Source organism: Amblyomma maculatum, chromosome 4, assembly GCF_055883805.1.
Source record: "Amblyomma maculatum isolate TAMU_Amacu chromosome 4, ASM5588380v1, whole genome shotgun sequence".
Lineage (NCBI taxonomy): Eukaryota > Metazoa > Arthropoda > Arachnida > Ixodida > Ixodidae > Amblyomma > Amblyomma maculatum.
In genome coordinates, this window is record NC_139347.1 from 141292603 (window position 1) to 141315825 (window position 23223).

Sequence of the window (23223 nt, forward strand, 5' to 3'; positions counted from 1 at the left end):
ATGTACAGACTTTTATTTAGCGTTGCCGTCTGCCTGATCCTATGACACTGCGATGCAATTTCTGCCGACACTTTGTCAGCGCCCCAGGTGCGGGTGACCGCTCTGATCAGTGGACGGCCTGCTCTCGTTCCGCAGTTCGATTCCCCCCCCCCCCCCCCCCCCCCCCCCCCCCCTTTCCATTCCTTGACCGCCACATGCCATTTCCTTGCCTGCTCCCACTGATATATAAAGGGGACAAATTGTCAAAGCTGGCAAACAATTACCGCACTTGCAAAAAAAAAAAAAAAAAGAAAAAAAAGAAAAAAGAAAGAAAAAGACAATTTTGGGGGCTACAATGCACAGCTACAGCTTCGCATTGTAGGCTGGGCTTTGAAGGTAGAGCAGGCCAAGTGCGTGTCGCTGCCCTGCTCACGCCCCTTCCCCACCCTCACCTGGCTACCCAAGTGTCATAAGTTTACCAACCAACCAGCGCGCTGTGCGGAAGCAATCGCGGAGCCTTGCCAACCAATCGGCGCGCGGCGCGCAACTGCTGAAGTCTCGAAACATGCATGGGCCGTTCTAATCCCTCTCCCAGCGAGGCTGAAGTGCGAAAGTTCTAGTCGAGAGAGAAAGCAGCAAGGAGGCACTCAGGCAGGCGGGTGTCTGGATCAGGTCTCTGCTCAAATCCACGCTCAGACTTTGCCTAGGATTCTCATCCATCGGCTGCATCGTCCTTGGCCTGTTCAGGACGCCCCAACAAGCATTTTCTCCTGCGATAAGTTTTTCTAGAATTCGATATAACGCTAGGCGTTTGTGCCGATTGTCCTAATTTGCACGTTAATTTGCGTGTACAGTTGCTTTTCGTTTTTTTATTATTTTTTTTTTAGTTTGTTAATCTTCGCTGTGTTGCGATTCAAGTCAGTTCGCATTTTTGTTAATCCTCGCTTTCTGTTAACTGTTGCGATTGACGTCAGTCGTGTGTTGAATTGCGTGTTTTAAACAGGTTTTAAACTTCTCTACCTCTGTTAATCTGCGCTGCACAGATCAACATGAATCGGGTTTTGGTGGCCGGTGATTCAATGGTGAAATATGTTAATCAGTATTTTCCATCGCGTCCTGGTCTGGCTGTTGATGTGAGTGCACACAGAGGGATAAAGATAGAAAATTTGCTCTCGGCGGTAGCTACTCAGCTATTCGACATCGACGTTCTCATTATTCATGTTGGCACGAACAACACTCTTGAGAGTGTTAGCATGTGCATTGAGAAGTACCGTCGGTTGGCTAGCGGCATTGTCAAGAGCAAATCTTCGATGCAAGTAGCTTTCTCCGCCGTTCTCCCACGAGGGCAGAACGAGTATAGGGTTGCTGAAAGCGAAACTCAGCTGCACCGCACGAACGAGCGGTACAGGCAGGTAAACGCTGCATTACAGGAGCTATGCCGCGAGCGGGGTTTCCGCTTCCTGGGCGGCTTGGTTGGATGCTGGAGCAGCTACCTGAGACGCGATGGTGTGCACCCGAGCCGGCAAGGAAACCAGGTGCTGGCGGAGTATCTCTACCAGGAGGCCTGCAGCCTGGCTGCTGTTGCTGAGAGGCGGTCCATTCAACAGAGGTACCAGGAGAGTCGGGTATCCACAAGTTGGACTGGCTGGGCCAAGCCAGCCAGGGAGGCCATGATTTGTGAGGCAGACTTTCCTCCTCTATATTCATCTATTTGTACTTTAGGAGTAGTAAGCAAGCAACCTGCAACTCCTGCTCCTGTCCAGGGAACAAACAATACTCCTTTGCAACGGGGCGGCACTGACCAGCTTCCAGCTACCCTTTGGGGAGCTGGCTTTGTGCTTGTTGGAGGTGTTCGTGTCCGGCAAAAAGGTTGTAAAGTTTGGACTACCTGGGACAGCCTGCCTTCCTCTGTGTCCCATGGCTCAGGTGTACCCGGATGGGGAAAGGCTGAGAAGAGGCTTGAAGGCTGTGTGCCTTTTACCAAGCCTATGACTCTCAGCCAAGGTGCAAGCACCACCTGTGCCAAGGTGAATGGTGGAGCCTCACAGGTGTCGCACAAAAGCAGCCCTGCTGTGTGCTCTTCCATAGAGGAAGGTACAGTCAGTGCTCCTAAAGCAACTGTACCAAAGGCTGTCTGCAACCATGGCAACAGTGAGTGGGTACTTGTATCAAAGAAGAAGCGGAAGGCTGCGGCACTGTTTCGGCAAGGAAAAGGTTCAAGCTCTGCCACAGGCAGAGACACCAGAGTACTTGCCAAAACAGGTGCCAAGCCCTTGCAGCGTGCCACACCTTATTCTGCAGTAGTGAGGACAGTGCAGGCACACTTTTACAGAAATGCCTGTGCGCCTCCTTCTACTGCAGCATGCTGTGTGGACGGTGAAGGGCAAGCTAGTGACCTGCGCAGCATTGCCTGTGACAGCTGTGTGGCCAGCCACCACCAAAAAAATTGTGAGCTGGCAGACTTTGCAGCTGTTTTGTGCGGTGTTGTCGTAGAGGTTACTGGCTGCAAAAGCCGTGCACGATCACCATCTAAAGAAGGCCAGAGTGCATGCAAATGTGTCGTGAATACTAGCCTAATCAAAGCAAAGTCCGGTGCTGCTAAGCGGCGACGGCGTCGTTTGGCTGCTTCAGTACCTTATGGAGAAGTTGGCAATTTCAATGACCAGGCTCACTCTAAGGTGCAAAAGTCTGCGCATGAGGGTGGCACAGTGAGCAGTGCACAGCCCAGTGCTGCCAAGCGACGCAGACGCTGTCTGGTAGCATCTGCTTTGTGCAGAAAATCTAACTTATGTGATATGCCAGACAGTCAAGCTATCCAAAAAATAGAATCTCTTAAACAGGAAAGGGAGAGAGCAACTGGTGGCCTTGGTGACACTTGGCTAATTGATACCCCATCTGAGCATCTCCTGCCTTTAGCACCAGGCTGCCATAGTGAGCTTTGTGAAGATGTAACCCTTGCCCATGTTCATGCAACTAAGGCTTCTAACACAATATCTGGAGGGGGAGGGAGCAAAATTTGCCTGAATGGCACATTTGATAGTTTTGTTTCTTTTAAGGAATGTTTTGATGAGTGGTGTAAGGAGGGGAAGCATGTCGTTCATGTCGCTAGGTCAAACAAAAACCCCTTAGAGTCAGGATCTAAAGATTATGAATTTTTGAGAATTACTTATCGCTGTATTCATAGCGGTAATGCTAGGATACGCAGTACTGGAAAACGTCCAAACCAGTCTTACAACAGCATTGGTTGTGAAATGCTTGTTTCACTGGCTCTTCACAAGTCTCCATCTCTGCACTACAAAATAATTCAGCTGAAAACTGTGCACAATCACGACCTTAGTCATTACAATTTATACACAAACCAAAGACTTCTGAACAGTAATGAAAAAAATCAACTATGTGATCTGGTGAAATGTAACGTTGCTTCGAAAGAGTTCAAGAAACTTGTTCAACAAAAGACGGGTAAAACTTTAACTACGAAAGATGTAAACAATTTAAAACAAATTTACTCTGTACCAGTTCGAAATAAGGAGACTCACGGGCAAATGCTAGTTCAGCAGGTAGAAACTTTAATTGAAAGAAATCCAAACTGGGTCATTCATTACGAAAAAGACAATCAACATGAGTTGCAGTTTATCTTGTTCCAAACAAGTGAGATGCGTGAGATGCTGGAAAAATATCCTGATGTTATATTTGTAGATGGGACATATAAAGTTAATATTGAAGGTTATGTTTTGTACTCTGTTCTCATCGAAGATGGCCGTGGGCGTGGGCGGTGCGTCTGCTACGCATTCGTACAAAATGAAACCGCTGAAATTATAAGGGCCATGTTTGAAAAATTTATACAATTTAATCCATTTGTTGTATCAGGATGTAAGGTGGTAATGATAGATAAAGACATGAACGAAATGCGTATCCTCAGTTCTCTTCTTTCGAACAGCACAATTTTACTGTGCACATGGCACGTGCTGAATTGCCTCCATAGAAATATTAATGATAAAGCAAGAGGGCAACGAAAATTACTCCTTCCACTTGTAAAAGCATTAGTCTATTCTCAAACTCATCAAGAGTACTCTGACATGTTAGATCAATTGCGTAATGTAGCTCCTGCTGGATTCTTTTCCTATTATATGCAGCAGTGGGACTCGTGTAGAGAGATGTGGGTGCATGCTTACAGGAAAAGCCTTGTAACCCTAGGAAATAATACAAATAACCGAATTGAAAGCCACAATCAAAAGCTTAAAAGTTTCCTTCGTCCTGGTATGCATTTAGTGGAGGCTGTAGGAGGATTGATAGAGTATGTTGACAATGACGCCGCCTCTCTACAGTTTGCAAAGCTGAAGGAAATGAAGATTAATGTAAATGTAAATTGTATAGATGAATTTCAATTAGAACTGTCCCGTTGCTGCACATCAGAAGCTAAAGATAAACTGCTCGAACAATATGAAAAATTTAAGACTGCTAATTATCAAGTCAGTTCACTTCTCAACTCATTTAATGTGGCTTTAGGAAGTAAAGACTATTGTGTCAGTCAAAATCTGGACAGCTGTACATGTACTTTTTTCAACCAGTACGGCTTGCCTTGTTCGCATATAATGGCAGTCCGCTCATTTGCACAGGAAAGAGTACTCGATACAGCATGCATTCCTAGCAGATGGCAAAAGGAGCATTTTTTAAGTGAAAGCCCTACAGCTACGCCCACAAAGCCAGTAGTAACAAGTAGCATTCAGGTATCTTCACCTCTTAAGCTAAACACACCGCAAAAGATATTCTGCTGGGTGTACAAGGAGCTTGAGATTATGGCCAAGAGTGTCGCAAATATTGCATCCATGGGAAGTGAAAAAGAGGGGCGAGAAAATGTTTTGGCTATTAAGGCATTTGGAAGACAGCTCACAGCAGCATATGCACAGCAAAGTCAGGCTGGGCAAAATTTACAAGGTTTAACAATTCAAACAAGCCCAGCAGTTCAACAAACGAGCACCTTAAATACAGGAAGTAGCTTTGGGAATATTAAGCTTGTAATACCTGTAGTTAAGGCCAGAAGAGGTCGTCCAAAAAAAGTGAAAGCTACTAAGCGATTGTTTTCAGTACAGCAAAACAGGACAAGCCCACTAGTTCACCAACCAAGTCCCATAAATACAGGAAATAGTTATGGAAGCACTAATAAGCCTGTAGTACCTGCAGTTAAGGCCAGCACAGTGCGTCCCATTAAAGTGAATGGCACTGAGGTGAGCTCGACAAAGCAAAATACAATAGACCTTGCTTCTGTTAAAGCCGAGACGTTGCAAATTTATAAGCTCTATTCATTATGTGACAGAGATCTAGAGGCTATTGCTAGACATAGTTCACTGTCAGACAGTGTCATTAATGTTGCCCAGTACTTGATTCGTCAAAAATTTTCTTATATGGGAGGGTTTCAAGATGTTCTATTGGGACAAAGGCTACGTTTTTCTCAAGTGAAGGGCCCATTTGTTCAGATCTTGCATACTCGCAACCCAGATCACTGGCTTACTGTCACTAATGCATGTGCGCCCCCAAATACAGTATATGTGCATGATTCCATTGATGAAGATATACCCCCTGATGCCGTTAAACAGATATGTCACATATTAAAAATGCCATTTTCAACATTAACGATCAGCATCAAACCCGCTCAAAATCAGGGTACCACTTTGGACTGTGGCTTGTTTGCAATTGCTAATATGTATTACATAGCATCTGACAGAGATCCATCAGTAATGAATCTTAATCAGGGTATGCTACGGAGCCATTTACTAGAGTGTATAAAGAAAGGCACCATAGATGACTTCCCAGAAACTATTTCTTTAACTGTTCATGTGCGGCCAAGAATATTTGTGTATAACTTACACTGTGTCTGCAGGCAGCCACTGAATGGCCCAACGACTGGAAATATTAAATGTGGTCTATGCCTTAAATCTTTTCACAGGGACTGCATTCAAAAATTAAAAGGAAATTTAGATGGCAAGGTATTCTTCTGCTCACAGTCATGTTCAGCTAGTGCTAAGGAAAAACTCCAAATTATGAACTCATGAATTGCTGGATTACTCTTTTTAGCCCAAATGTTTCTCTCTTTCTCCTTTGTTTAAGTTCACAGCTAAGCAAATTACCCCCCCCCCCCCCCCCTCCCCACTTCCAAATAAAAAAAGAAAATTTGCTGCCGAGTTTATGCTTGCTCTGCTATCTCTTCGTTGCTTTTTTGGTTTTGCTGCTTGTTTCTGTTATTTCTTTCCAGGTTAACATGGCACTCCTTCCGCAAAGCTTGCTGCCTTTTTACCTGAAGTGGAAGTTTTCAAGGTCAAGTACACCACCTTCCCATCCTACCACGGTAATCTCACACTTGGCAATGTCCCGCTAATTATCACACCTTTGGTATCTGCAACAGTGCGCTTTGTACTGATGTATGCTGGCTATCAGCCTTGACAGCAATAAGCAGTATAAGAGGTGTTGCACTGTTGGCAATAATTCAAAATAGGATTTTCAAACTGGAAGATCACTTCATTCAGCATAACATTGTCAGCTGTGATGGGCAACAGTTAAATACAGCTGAGACAGGTTAGCTGCCAGGAACTAATATTAAACAGTTATCCTTTTACCCATTACTGGTCAGGTCTTTATTTCTTGAGAGATTTATAGTGTACTGGAAATAATATTCATATCAGTTTTAGTTTTTCGCAAATGCCATTCTCTTCATCACAACACCAACAGGAATTACGAGCCAAACTCGGGTGCATGCCAAGCCTGCAAGTACTTGTTGCACACCTGTCACAAGCTCAGTCCCTCACTGCTCCCTACCGGGTGCCTTAAAAAAGAGACCACGGGATAGCTGTGCCATTGTGCAACACACATTTGTTTGTGTGGCTAGAACTGTCTGCATCCACTCAGTTTCACTTCTGTCGAGTGTGGCCCGAAAGTCCTCGCACTGCAACACAGGAATGGCATTTTCACAAATTAAAAAATTTGTATGTATATTATTTGCACTGGGCCACAACAGAGAGTTTAGCAGTAATAGTTAAAAGGCTAGCTAATTAATATTTGTCAACCAGCCAGCCAGAGCGCAGCTATCCTCCTTCTTTCTCCTTTTTTTGCTTAGCCCATTTTTTTTTTTTTTTTTTTCCCGGTGGCACACAACATCCCCAAAAAAATATTTCTACCTGTGCCACTGCCAGTTAGCTAGTTAACACAGCTTAGCAGTAGTCTAATGCAGACCACAGCTGACAATGCTATGCTGAAGAAATTGCTCTTCTAACTAAAGAATGTATTTTTGACATTCACTGACAGTTGTAGCTGAAACAGTGAATAAAATATGGTGCATGTTGCAAGACAAAAAATATATATATGTATATATTAGGACAAAAAACTTATATACCTTGTAGGCTTTACGTAGGCTCACAATTAGCACAGGCATGATGCAGTGAGCATATTCTTAATGTTCTACTAAGCTCTATGTAGGTATGTATTATAGTTCCTTAGACCACCTCAAATTTGCAACAGCGAAAGATTTTGTACCTGTCCTCTGAATGCTCCTCCTGCAGGCAGATTAAAGGGACAGTGAGATGTTAACTAAGGTCAGGAAAAGCACATAAGCAACTGGCACATTATCACTCTGCATCAAGGAGAGAAAAGCCTCAAGCTCACCCCAGTGCACTAGATTGGGAAGATACTCAAGAAGACCTTTATGAGTTATCTTTATGGTGTTGTTAACGGCTGATGGGTATGAGTACTTCTAAAAGCATGCACATAACCTTTTCAACTCTTAAAGCACCTGTTGCAGACAAATTGCTCATGCTGGTAAGTATCTCAAGACTGTCTTTTAATAACAAAAGACTGAACTAGAGGAGGACTGGCACTGCTCTGTCTTTGAGTTCCTGTCCTTTGTATTTGCACTGCTTATGCTAAAGTATCACATAGTAATAACTAGCTCGACTTTCTGTTGAACTTGATGGTGCAACTAGCTCCCACTCTCTCCAGCAATGTTTACATTGACATTGTGCTGTTGTCTTGAAAGTTTGTAAGTATATTAAAAAATATATACAAAGCATTCATGCAAAGGCCCTAAAGTTGAGTACTGTAGGGCTCAACTTCAACCTGATTTCCTCTTTGCGTCATTTGTCGCAGTTCCTCATGCTTGGACACACATGCCTCATGCCTGGACAGCACTTCTTTCAAGTTCAAGTTTGCCATCTTACTGCCCTGTCCACTTCCTCGGCAGTCTTCCTCCTGAAAGTGGAGGCCCATTTAACTGCTGTCAATGATACTGTAATGCACATGACATGTAAAAGGCTGTACAGCACAAGGTTGTCACTTACCACAGTACCTTAAAATAATTCGGAGCCCTCTGCTACCGCACCTTTCAATGCAATAAGGCTAAAAGTCCCATTTTCTAGAAAACTCCAGCATCTGAATTGAGCTAAAAATCACGGGCATGGCTGGCAGCGGACATGGTCGGACACTGATCAATTGCAGGGTTCTGCGACATCATGCGACCATGTGATATGGCCGATTTGACAGAAGCTTCAGGCTTGTCATTTCATATAGCAGGACGAAGGCAATCCAACCCTCCAGGAACTTTGCTCGGGAAGCACAGCGCGGGAAGAACGGAGAACGAGGACAACACAGGGCTAGCGCTAGTCCTGTGTTGTCCTCGTTTTCCAGTCTTCCTGCGCTATGCTTCCTGAGTTAAGATGATTTACCAACCTACCCAAGCCTATTTCCTTCTGAGGAACTTTGCATTCAGAGTGGGACATCCCGACTCAAGGCCACGCAAACATGTCTGTATGTTTTTGTTAAGCGAGGCTTTATATCTATGCTAGGTAGTCTTTCACATAATATAGTAGCTTATTACTATACAAAGAGTATGTATGAGATAGCAGAAGAGGAAATTAAGAAATTACTGATTAAGGGTGTTGTAAAGTGCATAAGTAGGAATGTAAGTTCGCAAGAGAAGCTGCAAACGGGACCTGTTAATGCTGTCATTATTGTACCCTTCTAGGCAAAATTTAAGTGGATGCCTCATTGTTCTTTTGTCTTCAGTCTTTCATTCCCTCCTCCATCCCTTCCCTCAGAGCATAGTTCAGGTGTCCACAGAAACGTGAGACAGTTACTGTGCCTTTCCCATTCTTCGATTCTTTTTTTTTAATTTTTTTTTGCCAGTGATGAATGCATTGCCTAGATGATGACAATCCTTCTTGTCGAAACGCTGGCTAGCAGACTGAGGCTCCCCATACCCTTAAAAATTTTAATCTGCTCCATCCCAACTTCCTGCCTATTCCCAAAAACTTAAATGAGTGTGTAATTGTTGGGTTCTTTGCTATGAGTACCAAATATCTTGTGTTATGGTCATTCTACTCCTGTAAGTACTTGTGTATCAATGTGACAGTGTTAATGGTCCCGCTCTGCAGAAAATCTGTCAGTACTGTAGACAAAAAATCATAGACATGCATCTGGTACATGTTAAATGGGAGATGGCATAGCCAAGCATTGATCAGCCTGTGGGTTGTATGATGTCTTGAGACCACATGACATAGCCAGGTTGGTAGTAGCTTTACGGAGGGAAGGACAGGAATCAAACCTGGAACTGTTGGATGCCAAGTCAGATGTGCTACCCCTAGGCCTTACAACGATGTTTGTATGTTTTGGTCGAAGCGGGCTTTATATCTGTGCCGAGTGACCTTTCACATGATGCTTACGGCTGCATGCTAATTAATGAGTATGTGTGAGATAGCAGAGGCACAAAATTAAGTGAAATTAAGCAAGTAGCAAAGTGCCTGTGCGCAAACTGCAAACCGAGCCATAGAGAGGAACGATTAGTGACGTTGAGTCACATTTTTACAGGCAGTGTTGATGTCCCCTAAATTCCTTTTTACTTGCTAGCCAATAAATGCCATGTTTGTGTTTTACTGTTTCACATGCCTCTGCGTCATTCGCTGCATTTTCCCACTGTTCTCCAAATTCCTTTTGACTGCAGGTCAATAAATGCAATTTTGTGTTTTTCCTTTTCAACATGCCTCTGTGCCATTCCCTGCATTCCCTGCCTTGGCGGTCTTCAGCCTGGTCATCTATTGCTTTAAACCGGTAACTGCCAAAGGAAGAAAGCTTGCAAAAAGGTATTCATTAAACTGCAAGACTACAAGAAGGAAACTGATGCATGAAAGCAAACGAAGCAAAGATTTGTTTTGCTGAAAAGGAATAAAAGCATTAGCACAGCTCCACGTATGGAAGAAATGACGACATTAACACCAAGCTAGATACACAAAAAGTAAAACCCAGAAAATTGCACATGCATGGGTAGAACACTATGAAGACTCTTAGAAATAATAGCAGCAAAAATTAAACACAGAGATGGCGATAGTTATAAACATTAACAGCAGGGCCGTCATGAAGAAAACTCCGGCTTGAGTTTACACTTCTTACAAAGGACATAGAAGTAGCTGTCCTTAAAGAAACATGGTTACGCTCCAGCACTTAGTTTTCTGAGAACTGCGACACAAAGGATGAAAGAGTGTGGGGCATTACAGTGATCAACGAAACTTCAGAAGGCCTGACATTCTGCCCGAGAGGCTATTCTGCAAGTTCAGTGCAAATAGTGTGGCATAAGGTGATCCCTTGCAAAAAAACTTGCAATTCCCAGAAATTGGCAAGAGTGAAAAACCTTTTGTCAGCACTGCTAGCTGTACTGTTGCAATGATAGTAAAAGTGGCTGCCAAAATAAGCATGACATGCCCTTTATGAAGTGTTCCGCTGAAGTATTTTTTCCATATAGCCTCCACATAATGCACTGAAATCTCCTTTTGGTCAGATCCATCATTGTGCAATGATGTCTTCGTATCCTGCTTGGAAACAGGAACCATATCAGCACTCCCTCCTCGACTTCAATAGATTGGCCAATCTTTTTTCATTCATTTAACAATCCCTCCCTTTTCCTCACAACCAATCCTTTATTATTAAGAAAAAAACAAAAGCACCGGCACATTTAGCTATGCACATTAAAATGAGGATATGAAGCCTGACTAGAGAAAGTATGCAATGCGCAGAACAAACGAGTTGGCTTGGATGGCAAGGGAGGACTTTTACATTCACAAATATTACAGTGCTACAGCAAAGATTCACCTCTGCATGCAATGGAAATTTACTTCTTGGAAGCAGCTTTGTTCAAGTATGCAGGAAACGTTTTTGTAATCTGTGTGCTATTGTTATATGCACACGCAATATGTTTGGTAAAATTGGCACCTCCTATTCTCATAACCATCTGATGTGACCAGATTTGGCACACACATCACAGTAGTGAACCCAGTTGCTGTGATGGAATAAACAGCATTTGCAATGTGCATTGTGGAGAGCATTTTTTTTTTAGACATGGAATTGACAGAAACTAGATGATCTCGATTTTTTACATGCAAATGCTGGATGCTGTGAGCATTACTGCAAGTGGATTTACTGTGATCTACAGAGAGTGTGGTATGAAGAGCGCCATCTCTTTGTCTCAGGTTTGTGCAGGAAATACTGCAATAGCGCACCTAATTTTTCCACCCCGAGCTACAGTGATAAAAAGATCCCACCATGGGAATCGGCAGGGGCACACAAAAGGGGCTTTCAATGTGAACAACAGTCGGTTACGGGTCAAGAATGCAGCGGCAAAATTCTTCAAAGGAAGCCCTTCGACCAATGACATCAACTGAGAGGAACCTTCCAGTAACCGAGTTTTTTCTCTTCTCATGCCAGCAGGTGACAAGGGGTGTTGTTTTGACGATAGTGTTCAGTGCCTTGAACAAATGAAAGGAAGAACTTGCCCAGCCTATGGTGACACTGAAAAAATTGATTCTACTGGCAGGAGGGCCTTCTTACAGGGGTATTTGGCACAGCATTCTTGACATTTAACTAATTATAGTACTGTAATCAGCACGCCAGGCTAGAGTGCTGCAGCAGTATGCAGTGGTGCTAAGAAAGTGTTATCTTGGCTCAGATACTCTGGAACTGGCACAACGCAGTTGCCAAGGCAAAGAGTACGCCTATGCACCTTAGGTCTCACCCCATACCCCACCTGACCCGAGCACCTGATAAAAATACGAGGTGTGACACAAAAAAAACGAGACTGGTCCAATAAATTACTGCACTTTTAGAATCAGTTCTCTGTGACATTATCACCTTCAAAGTAGTCACCTCAGCATTCACACACTTCTGCACTTCTGCCATTGCTGGTAACAGTTCTGGAACGAGGTTTTTGGAAGGCCCTTCAGGAGATTCTCTGTTTTTGCCTGAACCTCTACAAATAAGACAAAATTGGTTCCCTTTAAGCAAGATTTAACTTTAGGAAATAAAAAAAGTCACATGGAGCCAAATCTGGTAAATAAGTAGGATGCTCCATCACAGCAATGTTTTTGCTGGTCAGAAACTGCTTGACAGATATGGTCATGTGAGCGGGTGCATTGTCCTATTGCAACAGCCATCCATCACTCCAAAACTGTGACTTTTCTTTGCTAATTTAAGTATTTTTAGTGCATGAATAGGGGAGGTGTGTGGGATGATGTCAGCAAAGCAGTTGTTGCCAACTCAACTCTTTTTTCAAGCTACACACTTGTCTCGTTTATTTTGTCACACCTCATATTTCCCTTTATTTACGCGACATGGTGGCGTTTCAGCGCTCTAGAAAGGTGTGTTGATGACCATACAAAAGTATGGGGACTCACCTGCAGTGCAGTCTATGTGTGCTGTGTGCACACAGGTGGGCTTGAACACACCTACTCTATCTTATCCACATTTTAACAAATAGCCCAGTTGAAAACAGCCAGTTTTAACAAGTAGCCCAAATCGGCCAATTGAAAGAAACCATAGTCTAGAAAGTCACAAACTACTAAAAAGAGAGAGAAGATGAAAGTTGCAGATTACAGCAACGAAAAAGGCAAGGTTGCAAATAACAAAATCCCATCTTCCCTGTTGATTACCCAAATCATGTCACGTCGTTTCATGGACTACATACTGCGATCCAACATTGCATCAACAGCTTTTTAAAACTGTACTTGGTTTCTCTCACTTATAACCAGTTATAAACATAAATTTCAGGCATCATGGAGTGTTCATGTTTGTAAACAGCCCGAAACACTCAGCGGAGCTCCCGTAAAATGTTGAGTCATCTACTTTGAAGGCAGATTCCTGCGTAATTTTTCAAGTCAAGTCGCAAAAGGGTGCAGCCATTCGCGGTATACTGCAGCAGCTATTCCCATTTCGAGCTGTTCATCAATTCGCTCTCGCCTAGCATCTAATCTGCTGCACATTTCAGTTGGTAGACCGACTGCCGGGGACAGGTGGTGATCCCGGTTTCAAACCCCGGATAATGACGAAATTTTCAAGCACCAAGTTTCTGAAAAAACTGAACGGCTTTGATTTGCAGCCATATGCATACTGAGCCAAACTGTACATACATACTACTGCAAGTACAGAACTGCACACCTGAGAAGACTTGACCGAAGGGGCTGATATAAGAAACTCGCAAGCACACAAACCTCACAAGTACACACACTGCCCCGCTTGTATACAAACGACGTGAACAAACCATACCTCCTAGTTTCGAGGGGCACAAGGAAAGTTTACAGCTATGCGCAAATTTTGCGATGAATGACTGATGCAATAAAGCCATTGTGAATATTTTTTTTATAACCTTCAGTAATACTAAGAGAATCTTACCAATACATTCAATGCGGGAAGCGTTTTCGATGTCATCAGTAGTAATATGGTGTATGGCCCCGCAAGATGACAGTATAGTGCTCTAGAAGATTAATGACAGCAAATGCAAACATCTCCGCCGCCATTTGTAATGCATCCCGCAGTGAACGTAGCTTGCAGCAGTGCAGCATTTTGTTAACTAAAAAAATAAAAAGAGGGCAACTGCAAATGTTAATATTGTACTTTAAAAATTAAATTGAAGGCTTTAAAGGTGTGCATATATAGTCTGTTTTAGTTTTCGTCGGTTGCGCCATCCACTGTTCATGGCATGGCAGCTATGACACTGAGATGGCAGACGACGCGGCCTCAGGAGACACGAGATAGTATACAATTTCGATGTCTCAGGGAATTGCAGTGAGCAGAACATCCGACCAAACGACGCCGAAGCGTAGCTATATATTATCCGTAAAGCTTTAGTGTAAGCAGCTCTGGGTTATATGAAATGCGAGTAAGACTGGAGGGTCGCGTCCCCGACGACCTCTGGCGCTGTATGGTTATACACAAACACAACACACACACAAGAGAATTAAACAAGTGTTGTGTTTGTGTATAACCATGCAGCGCCAGAGGTCGTCGGAGTCCTATAGAACTAGCCCGCTCGCAAGTTTAGCGTGTTGCACAGTTAGAGGCGCGATGTACCTCTCCCAGCCAAACCGCGGCATCCTTGCAGTTCAAATTTTGCACAGAAATGGTATTTTGTTGCTAGTATATTTTAATACCAAATCTGTTTGGGGTACATGCCTGATTCGATCAAAAGAAGTCAGATGTTCTCATCTTAAGCGGCGGCGACGACGGCAGACGAGCCGCTACCCCAGCGATGGCACTGGTGGCGCTACCTCATGCTGCTTACAACAACTCAAACCTTCTGCCAGAAACGTTCGCCCCCTCTTTTCCTGCTACAGAGTTGTTGTAGCAGCATGAGGTGGCGCCACCAGTACCATTGCTGGGGCAGCGGTCATTGCCGCCGCATAAGATGGGAACAACTGACTTCTTTTAATCGAATCAGGCAAGCACCCCAAACAAATTTCATATTAAAAAATACTAGCGACAAAATGCCCTTTTTGTGCAAAATTTTAACTGCGAGGATTCCACAGTTTAGCTGGGAGAAGCATTCTACATCGCGCCTCTAATTGTGCAACGCGCTGTATTACTACGGAGGGTCGCGGCAGTGCGCGCGGTGTACGTATACGTGCGCGCCGAATCATTAGAGCACATACACACAGTGACACATATACTACAGGAAGAACAGGATGCTTGGGCATAATAGCGGGTGGAATATATCACGAAATGAGCCGTGGTTATTATGCAAAATAATAATAAAGAGCTAAAATCTTTCGTTAATTCATGCTGGTTGAACCACACCCGGCACATCTGCCCCATTCAGCACTGGAAAATATTTACTTACTGCCTCGTTCCAATTTGATTTCCCAGATACACTTTTTTTTTTTAAGAAAAAAAAAAAAAAACTGCAGAATGATGTAGGGATGTTTTCAGTATGCAAACGGACAAACAGGGGGCTTCTCTGCATGTCGACTTATGTTACTGTAAAGCCCACCCCTTATGATTTTTTTTTTTTTATGTGCTTGATATATCCTCTTCACTGGCTGTCGTGCTGCATGTATATTACGTGTGCAAAATCCGGCAAAGCAGTGGTAGTGATCGGTTAATGTGATATATGATAAAAACGATCAACAGTGAAAATTCCTAACTGGAAATTTTGTGACTATATTCTGCAATTTAGTGCAAAGGACGAGATTGCTGCACATATTGGTTATTTTAATGTAAAGTGCTTGCCCGATTAGTGAACCGCATGCAAAGGTGATGACAAGACCTCCGCTCATACACACATGCTTCATCTATGTCAAACAATGAACAAGAAGCAAATCAGCAGTGGAGCGCATCAATCTGCTAAAATTGTCAAAGAATTCTTCAACTATAGGTAGCAACATTAGAATAACAAAACTGGTATGTCAGTTGTATTAATGCTTGTGTTACATAAGTAATAGCTGATCTTTTCAATGTTATAATATGCTGTTATAAGTTGACAAATAATATTGTTATGCTGTATTATAAACATGAATTTAACATTACAAAGAAAAATTGCTTTGATATATAGTGTACTCCACATTATACGGTTTCAATAATAACTATAAAACAACATAATAAAAATATACTTCAAGCAGTACAGGTTGCAGAATTTTGCCGCTTTCTTTATTACCGCAAATACATTTTTAAATAAAAGTATAATTTGCACCTAAATCTCTTAAATTCTGCCTGAAACAGAGCGCATGCACAAATATATATATAATTTTGTTATAAAGGTTTGCTTACTATACCACCCCTCTTTTTTCTGTTTACATGAACAATCAAGGAGAAGGCTTCTGTACTCATTTTCACCAAATCTTATATGAACCACCTGGTCTGATGACATACGTTTAACATCACAAGTAAAGGCTCTTAATGATGGCATGGTATGTTGTATGCTTGGCTCTATGCATATGGTATCCATATGGACGATGCATCGAGTTGCATGTTGTTTAGTGTTGTGCAGTTCATATGTCACTATGACTGTTGTTGCACTCTAGCTGCAAATTTTCTAGCTGTTTGACTGGAAATGTCAATTTTCCATCAGGAAGTAAAAACATTCCTGATCAACAGGTTTTCCAGTGCAATATATAATTCAGCTCGAAAAATATGTCATTCTGGAAGAAATATATATGGTTTCCAGCTGGAAAGAAGTGATCTTCAGTTCAACAGTCCAGCTGTAAATGGGGCTCTTTTTTATTATTTTTTCACTAGGCAATTCAAATCAATTGAAAGCAATTCATGTTTATTCTCAACATTTCATTTACAGACTCTCTGACAGAAAGCTGTAGAGACAGCTTAAGGACGAGGTCAAGGAAGCAACAGAATTGTTCAAAGAAGTTTCTAGCAAAGACATTCAGCTTTGCATGCATATAAATGAAAAATGAACCAAAGTACTGACAATATGCAACATTACTATATGTACAATAATATAGAAAAATGCACAAAAAAGTCCCATTTTTAGGTTGAATGAATTAGGTATCATATTGCACAATAAAATAGAAAAACAGGTCACTCTAGAAACATATTGAACACAAAACTTTATGTGTGACTGTCATATGACAGGGATTGGAAAGATAGTAAAGAGTGAAGAAGGTAGTAATTAGTTTGGTAATGTATCATCCCTTTTTCATAGGCACATGGTAAAAATATTGAAACATAGTGCTTCCCCTGATTGGGTCATTAAAAATTGACATTTTTCATAAGCAAAGTCGAATTGATAAAAAAGATTGTAATGATATTCACAGTTTGATGCTGAATGCATGATAACCTCTGTTGAAGGATGCAAATACAATACATTGTTTATGCAACTACGTAGCACCAAACATTAGAATGATGTTACAAAATTGTTAACTTGCCTGAAGGTTGCCTAACGTTCTGTCACATAGTTGTAACATTCAAAAGAAACATTATATTATTAATAACTGCCAAATATTATAATAATGTTATATAATGTTTTATGTTGCATATTGCAAACATTACTTTAATGTTACAAACAAATGTTATTCTAATATTGTCTGCTAAATATTAAATAATATTTGGATCATAAATATATAAAGCAACATAGAATATACATTTTGAACACTAAGTCCCAGCACTTTTGGCCTTTTTCTTCCAGTAACCATGTTTTTTCAATAACATATTTCTTTTCAACTAGAGCTTTGAAATTATGCCTGCCGTAGAATGAAAGCAGCCCTAATATTTTGTTAGAGAGTTTTGATTATTATTCATTCGTCACTATGACTCCTTGCACACCCATCGGCTATGGATATAAAAGCATGACTCTAAATGACTTGTTCAGAGGTGAGTGTAGAAGTTGTGCTGTTATATGTAGTTGTGCTGTATTGTGGTCTTTGCAAAGCGCGCAAGCTGTGTACCATCGTGAGCGGGCCTACATGCTCGGCAAGGTTACTCTACACTTTCACGAATGTTACATTTATGTTGCATACAAGTTAGATTTATATTAATTAAATGTTTATCAACACATTATACCAGCCTAATATGTCCCCTATTGCTAAAATATTTCAAATAAAGACACTGATAACATCAAAATAATGTTCAAATGAAACAAAAATGTTACATTGCTCCAATATTTTGGTGCTCCCTGGGAAATAACTTTCTTTTCTAGACGCAGAAGTGTACTTGGTGTCTATTATTAGTAGTTGCCCCCCATATATCAGCGTGCAATAGTTAAGGTGGGAACAGAATATGACATGGCAAAGTTCTATAGGGATCAAAAAGAGATATACCAGGTCTGAAAGATGGTGCGAATCAAAAATATATATCTTGGAGGCATAGTATTCTATAGGGAACATGGGACAATGACTTTCTTTCTTGACCTGGCTGCAAAATGGGAGCTAAGAGGTCATATAATGCAGGCCTTGAAAGCACTGATTCAGGTTGAATGAACCCTTTAATAGTAAAGTCACGATCGGACCAGCAATATATATTGCTGGTCCGATCATGACTTTATATTGACTATATAAGGGTCTTTACTAAATCAGTATAATTGTGATGATATATATGGCGCAGATGTGCTGTCTATTATAAATGGCTTAATAAATATATATGTGTTGCTGCTTTATAAAAATAAAACACTCTAAAATACCTTCCATCTCTCTCAAATCTTTATGCGCAATTTTCTTTCTTTTTTTTTTTCGGCTATAAGATTTTTTTTTACATCTCGTGGAAGCATACCTCACGCATGCATACACAACAATCGAATACAACTGAGTTTGATTTCATGTGAAAACCAAAGCCTTGCAAGAACACAGCATCACTTTCCGCTGTTTGTCATCGAAGAGGCAATCAACGAGAAATGCACGCGACAGCCAAGTGAAGCAAAGGCGTTCCGCATTCATGCACTAATTCTTGCCACCGCATGCCTCGCACTGCACAATAATTGTTGTGAACGTCAGGCCGTTTCGTTCCTTCCGTACTTCTCGCTGCCCATTTGCTCTCCGAATGAACCGCGCCACCTTCTTTCCACATTCCTTTGTTTTCTTTGTTTTGTTTTTTTCCTACACACCGCATGCTTTCCCTCACAGCTCCGAGGCCTACGTAAAGTTAGCTTCTTAGCACAGCTGAAAGTCTAGTGGTAAAGCCAGTTTAAGAAAACTTTGCCTCGCGATTTTGTATCGCGCGTGCGGCGATGTCATTTCATGGGAAGTACGTCGCCGCTGCCAGATACTATATATAACCGATTCTTGTCAAAAATGTCTTTACTATAAAAGTTCAAATATTTACAGTCGTCTACTGAACATGAATTGGGACTTGAGTTTTACAATTAACTCCGAGTTTGCTACAGCGAGGTTACTGTTATCACTTCAGTTCAATTGGTCATTTGGTCGGGTCGGATGCGAATTTTTTTTTTATTTCAAGGTGAAATTAGAAAGCAAGAGCTAGGCCTGTTTATCTTAAATTGCTTGAAACATACCAGTCCCATTAATATTTTAAATAGTATATTTTCCAAGTGCTGTACTGGAAGCTAGCTTCATTTTCGGCTGCAAATATAAATGAAGTAATTGCAGTACGCAAACTGGTACATTACTGCTTCATATCTTAACCATAAAATGAATAAATGAGCATTATATATTTTCCACTTGGCCACAACAGCTTGCACAATTGGTACTGTTCACGCCATGGACATTTCCGCCAGGGACATAAGAAAAGCAGCTGCTGTGGAAGAATAGAACCTCAGATAATATACTAGCCGGTATTTGAATACAAATAATCTCATATTTAAGGAAAAAAAAAATGTGCTGTATGAGCTGTATAACTGTCCCCGGCTATTAATCTAATTACTTTCTTTTGAAGCATTAGTACCTTATTAATGTTAGTGCTTTATGTGATGGTCCAGACCAAATGGCAATAGTTAAGATAAGATTGAAATATTGTGTTGTAGATTATCAACTTTAGATTTGGAGAAAACTCTCAGTGACACCTGCAAAGGATGCCAACAGACTGTGACACTTTCTTTGCAATATATGTAATCTGTTCTGTTCCTTTCATATGTGCATCAAAAATAACAGCAAATGATTTAAAGCTGTCGATAATTTCTATTGTATTATTAAGTTTTAAGGTAAGTAAAATGAGTGCTGATAAAGTTCCTTTAAAGTTTAAAGGTCAAAAGAAAACTGTTTTAAATTTCTTACTATCGACAATTAACAAGTTCATTTGATATTAACCATCTGTTTAATGACTGAAGAACAATGTTCCCTCTTTTTAATAGGTTACCTGTGGATGAGTCAGTAAGAAAAAGCTTGTATCATCAGCTTACAGAACATTGAAAGCAAGTTTATATAACCATATCATTAATATAAGCACTAAAAAGAAACGGACCCAGAGGGCTACCCTGGGAAGCTCCACATTGTATAGTTTTTAAACCAGACAGGTTACCATCAGTACAGACAGCCTGTTTACGCCGACTATATGAGAGAAACAGATTAAGAAGAGAGCCGCGGATGCCATACCTTTTAAGTTTATGAAGTAATATGTTATGACTGAGGAGTTCATGCATTTTACCAAAGTCTACAAACATGCCTAGCGTTGTGTTCTTACATTCAAAACCCTGTAAAATAATTTCATTTTGCAGCAGCTGAGCAGATTCAGTGGACCATCGTTTGCAAAAGCCGAACTGATTGTCATTAATAGTAAAGAGTGTTTATCGAAGAGTTCTCAGTTTTTTTAACTATAACTTTCTCTAGAGCTTTTGAAAAAAAATAAAAACGGTCGAATGAAAATTGGTCGGCAGTTATATATTTCATTCTTATCTCCTCCCTTAAAGATTACTGAAACCTTGGAAGACAGGAATGAACGGCTCAGAAATGACGAAGACACAATTCATCATTCCTTTCCTTGAAGGAATAACCAAACAAATGAGTGCTCACCAAGCATATCGTTGTTTGTTGCCATATGTGCCCCTATCCATTTTTGTGTGCTGTCATCCTCTCATGCAAAACAAAACTGTTCAATCTGCTAAATTAGTGAGCTTCATTTCTTGTCATATGGAACAAATAATTTGTTCTCAAATTGCTTCACATCAACACATTCTGGCAGTTGACCTGTAGCTGCCTGGCTGTGCCAAGCAGCCACTACCTGACACAGAAAGCTTGATGCAAGAACCCTCCTGCACTGGACATAATTATATGCTGCATCAAGTGGTGAACAAAGCTCAGTGTTTCTAAATGCAAGTTACCAATTAGTACTATCGATATTATCATATACATTCTGTCAGAATCAGTAAAACTGTACGCTCTAGAACATGCATGGCACAGTGAAGTGAAACTGCAATTCCATCTTGCCTCCCATATATGACTTTGCTTTTTTTCATTTGATGTGCGTATGTCTATATATAGTTCAATCCACATGGTAAGTATAAGTATTTAAATAGCACCTCAACAGCTCAGTGACTGGGCGCTCGACTGCTCTATCCAAGAATATGGGATCGAATCATGGCTGTGGAAACTGCTTTTTGGCAGCAAGAAAAGCAAGGTGCCCATGTGCTCTGCGATGTCAGTGCACAGGTGGTAAAAATTTACAAAGCCCTCCACTACAGCATGTGGCATAGCCCGAGTCCCTCTGGGATGTTAAAGCTCATAAACCGACTCAAACCTATTACTAAGAGCAATTTTAGTACGCTCAAATCAATGTGCTTGATATGTCCGCCATCTTAAATGTATGTCAAATTCAGCTGCCTGTGAAACAGCGTGTATTAATATGACTACAATGCAGATGTTTTAAAACACTAAATATCTCAGAGTTTCTTTTAGGCAATGAAAATGTACAACACAGCATGCCTCTCCAGGGCATGCAAGTTTCAAGTTACATATCATTAGCATAACCACATTCACTATACAGGATAAAGGCCTCTAGTTTCTCTCCAACTAACCCTCTCCAATGTAAACTATGCTTTATCCCTACAGGCTGTCTACTTCCTAAGCCCACCTGGCTATCTGGGTCCCCTTGGTAATATATATTTTCCTAGAATTCATTCCTTTACAACTAACTGCTGAATACCTTGCCTTTGACTTCCCGCTTGTTCACTAATCCACTAGGCTCTCTTCCTACCTTTGCTTGTGGTGTTCTCTTCCTTGTCCCTGTCCTGTGTGCACTGGTAATTTTCCAACATTCAATTTCAAGTCTTTTTGTCATCCTCCAAGTTTCTATCTTATCAGTGGTCACAAGCAAGGTATCATGCTTGCCTTTTGAGACATATAGATTACCTGCTAGTGCTGATTTCAGTGGGAATATACTTGTCAGATGCACTACACTAGCATTACAATAAATGTGCAACTCACAATAGTCCACATTATTATTTTAGACACATCAAAAGATTATCACAAGCAGAGCTTAAAGTCAGGGGGGTGTCGCGGCGTCCAAGAACCCTCACCAGTTTTTACGAGAGGTCTGAGACTTGAATATATTGGGTGTCCAGCACTGCACGAATATGAAGCAGGTGCAACCTTTTATTCTTCTCAGTGGCAATCAGAGAATGCTTATGATTGTTAGAAAATTTTGCAGCAAGAATTATTGCTTTGTTTTAGTAAGAATCAGAATTTCTAAAATCTGCAATGAAGAAAACAAAGGTCAGTCCCTCTACACAGAGGCTGGAACTAGTTAAGTTATTCTACACACATACCATCTCTTCGATTTTGCTGGTTCAGTGCACACTGTGTTTTAGGTGCTGGCTGAGCAAATTGTCAATATGCTTACACAATATTATTCAGATGTTGTACTCGTCACCAGTCAAACAGACCAAGCTGGTAGTTCTTACAATATTTCTTGCTAATTGTCAATGGGTTCACTTGAAGTGTAAAAATTATAGAATATATTTTTCCTACCTAGTTGATTTTACATTTAAAGTGCGATTAAGATTGTGCTTCCTGTGTAAAGTGTTTTAAAGAACATAGCACTCTCGCTGCTCCTATAAAGTTTACTCAAATACATTTATTTGCAAAATTTCTATTTAAACTTATTTACTCTTATAAAGTTTTCTTCGCAACCAGACAGTCAGAAATTCAGTTCTCGATGTGAACTGTGCTACAAGATAGTGGTTTCAGGAAACAATATTACATATGTTACAAGTGCTAACGCTTTGTTGTTTCACTATAAGCTGCTTTATGTCACATATTGTTTGTCGATCATGCTTGCAGAGCACAGGGATGTAATTTTTTCGGGTGCATGTCATAAAATGATCACGAAAACCTCCTTCGTATATAATATGATCGTATATAATATGCTCGAATTTCTAGAGTACCCTCTCTGACAGAGCCAGACTTTAAGCACTGAAAGTAATTCATTCATTTCAAAATTACTTTTGCTAAAGTGAATAACTGCTGTTTCTATACATCATATCATGCACTCCCGGTACGATGCTAAGAAAGCAGTAATGACATATGCGGCAAGCCTGTCCCACAGTGATGG

The 23223-nt window shown here is 41.1% G+C and overlaps 1 protein-coding gene and 2 long non-coding RNA genes across 4 annotated transcripts; 2 read left to right on the plus strand and 1 right to left on the minus strand.

Annotated features, from left to right (window-relative positions):
* The first annotated feature begins 885 nt into the window (after window positions 1–885).
* Window positions 886–5868, plus strand: LOC146193197 (uncharacterized). Its single transcript, XM_084600497.1, has 2 exons — window positions 886–4890; window positions 5858–5868. The coding sequence occupies exons 1-2, from the start codon at window positions 1029–1031 to the stop codon at window positions 5866–5868; spliced, it is 3873 nt and encodes a 1290-aa protein (XP_084456623.1). The 5' UTR covers window positions 886–1028.
* Window positions 5869–6183: 315 nt separating this feature from the next.
* On the plus strand, window positions 6184–9899 carry LOC146193198 (uncharacterized). Its single transcript, XR_014706799.1, has 2 exons — window positions 6184–6322; window positions 8113–9899. It is a non-coding gene; the product is annotated as an uncharacterized LOC146193198 (long non-coding RNA).
* LOC146193199 (uncharacterized) lies at window positions 6923–14220 on the minus strand. 2 transcript variants are annotated; one of them, XR_014706798.1, is made up of 3 exons: window positions 13675–13829; window positions 8083–8214; window positions 6923–7523 (listed from the first exon to the last, which is right to left on the minus strand). It is a non-coding gene; the product is annotated as an uncharacterized LOC146193199 (long non-coding RNA). The 2 variants fall into 2 exon arrangements; XR_014706797.1 differs by lacking the exon at window positions 6923–7523 and having other exon boundaries at window positions 7791–8214; window positions 13675–14220.
* Between the last annotated feature and the right edge of the window lie 9003 nt (window positions 14221–23223).

Bases quoted from the DNA above. Each gene is read 5' to 3' on its own strand.
- LOC146193197 (XM_084600497.1), top strand. From the start codon at position 1,029: ATGAATCGGGTTTTGGTGGCCGGTGATTCAATGGTGAAATATGTTAAT.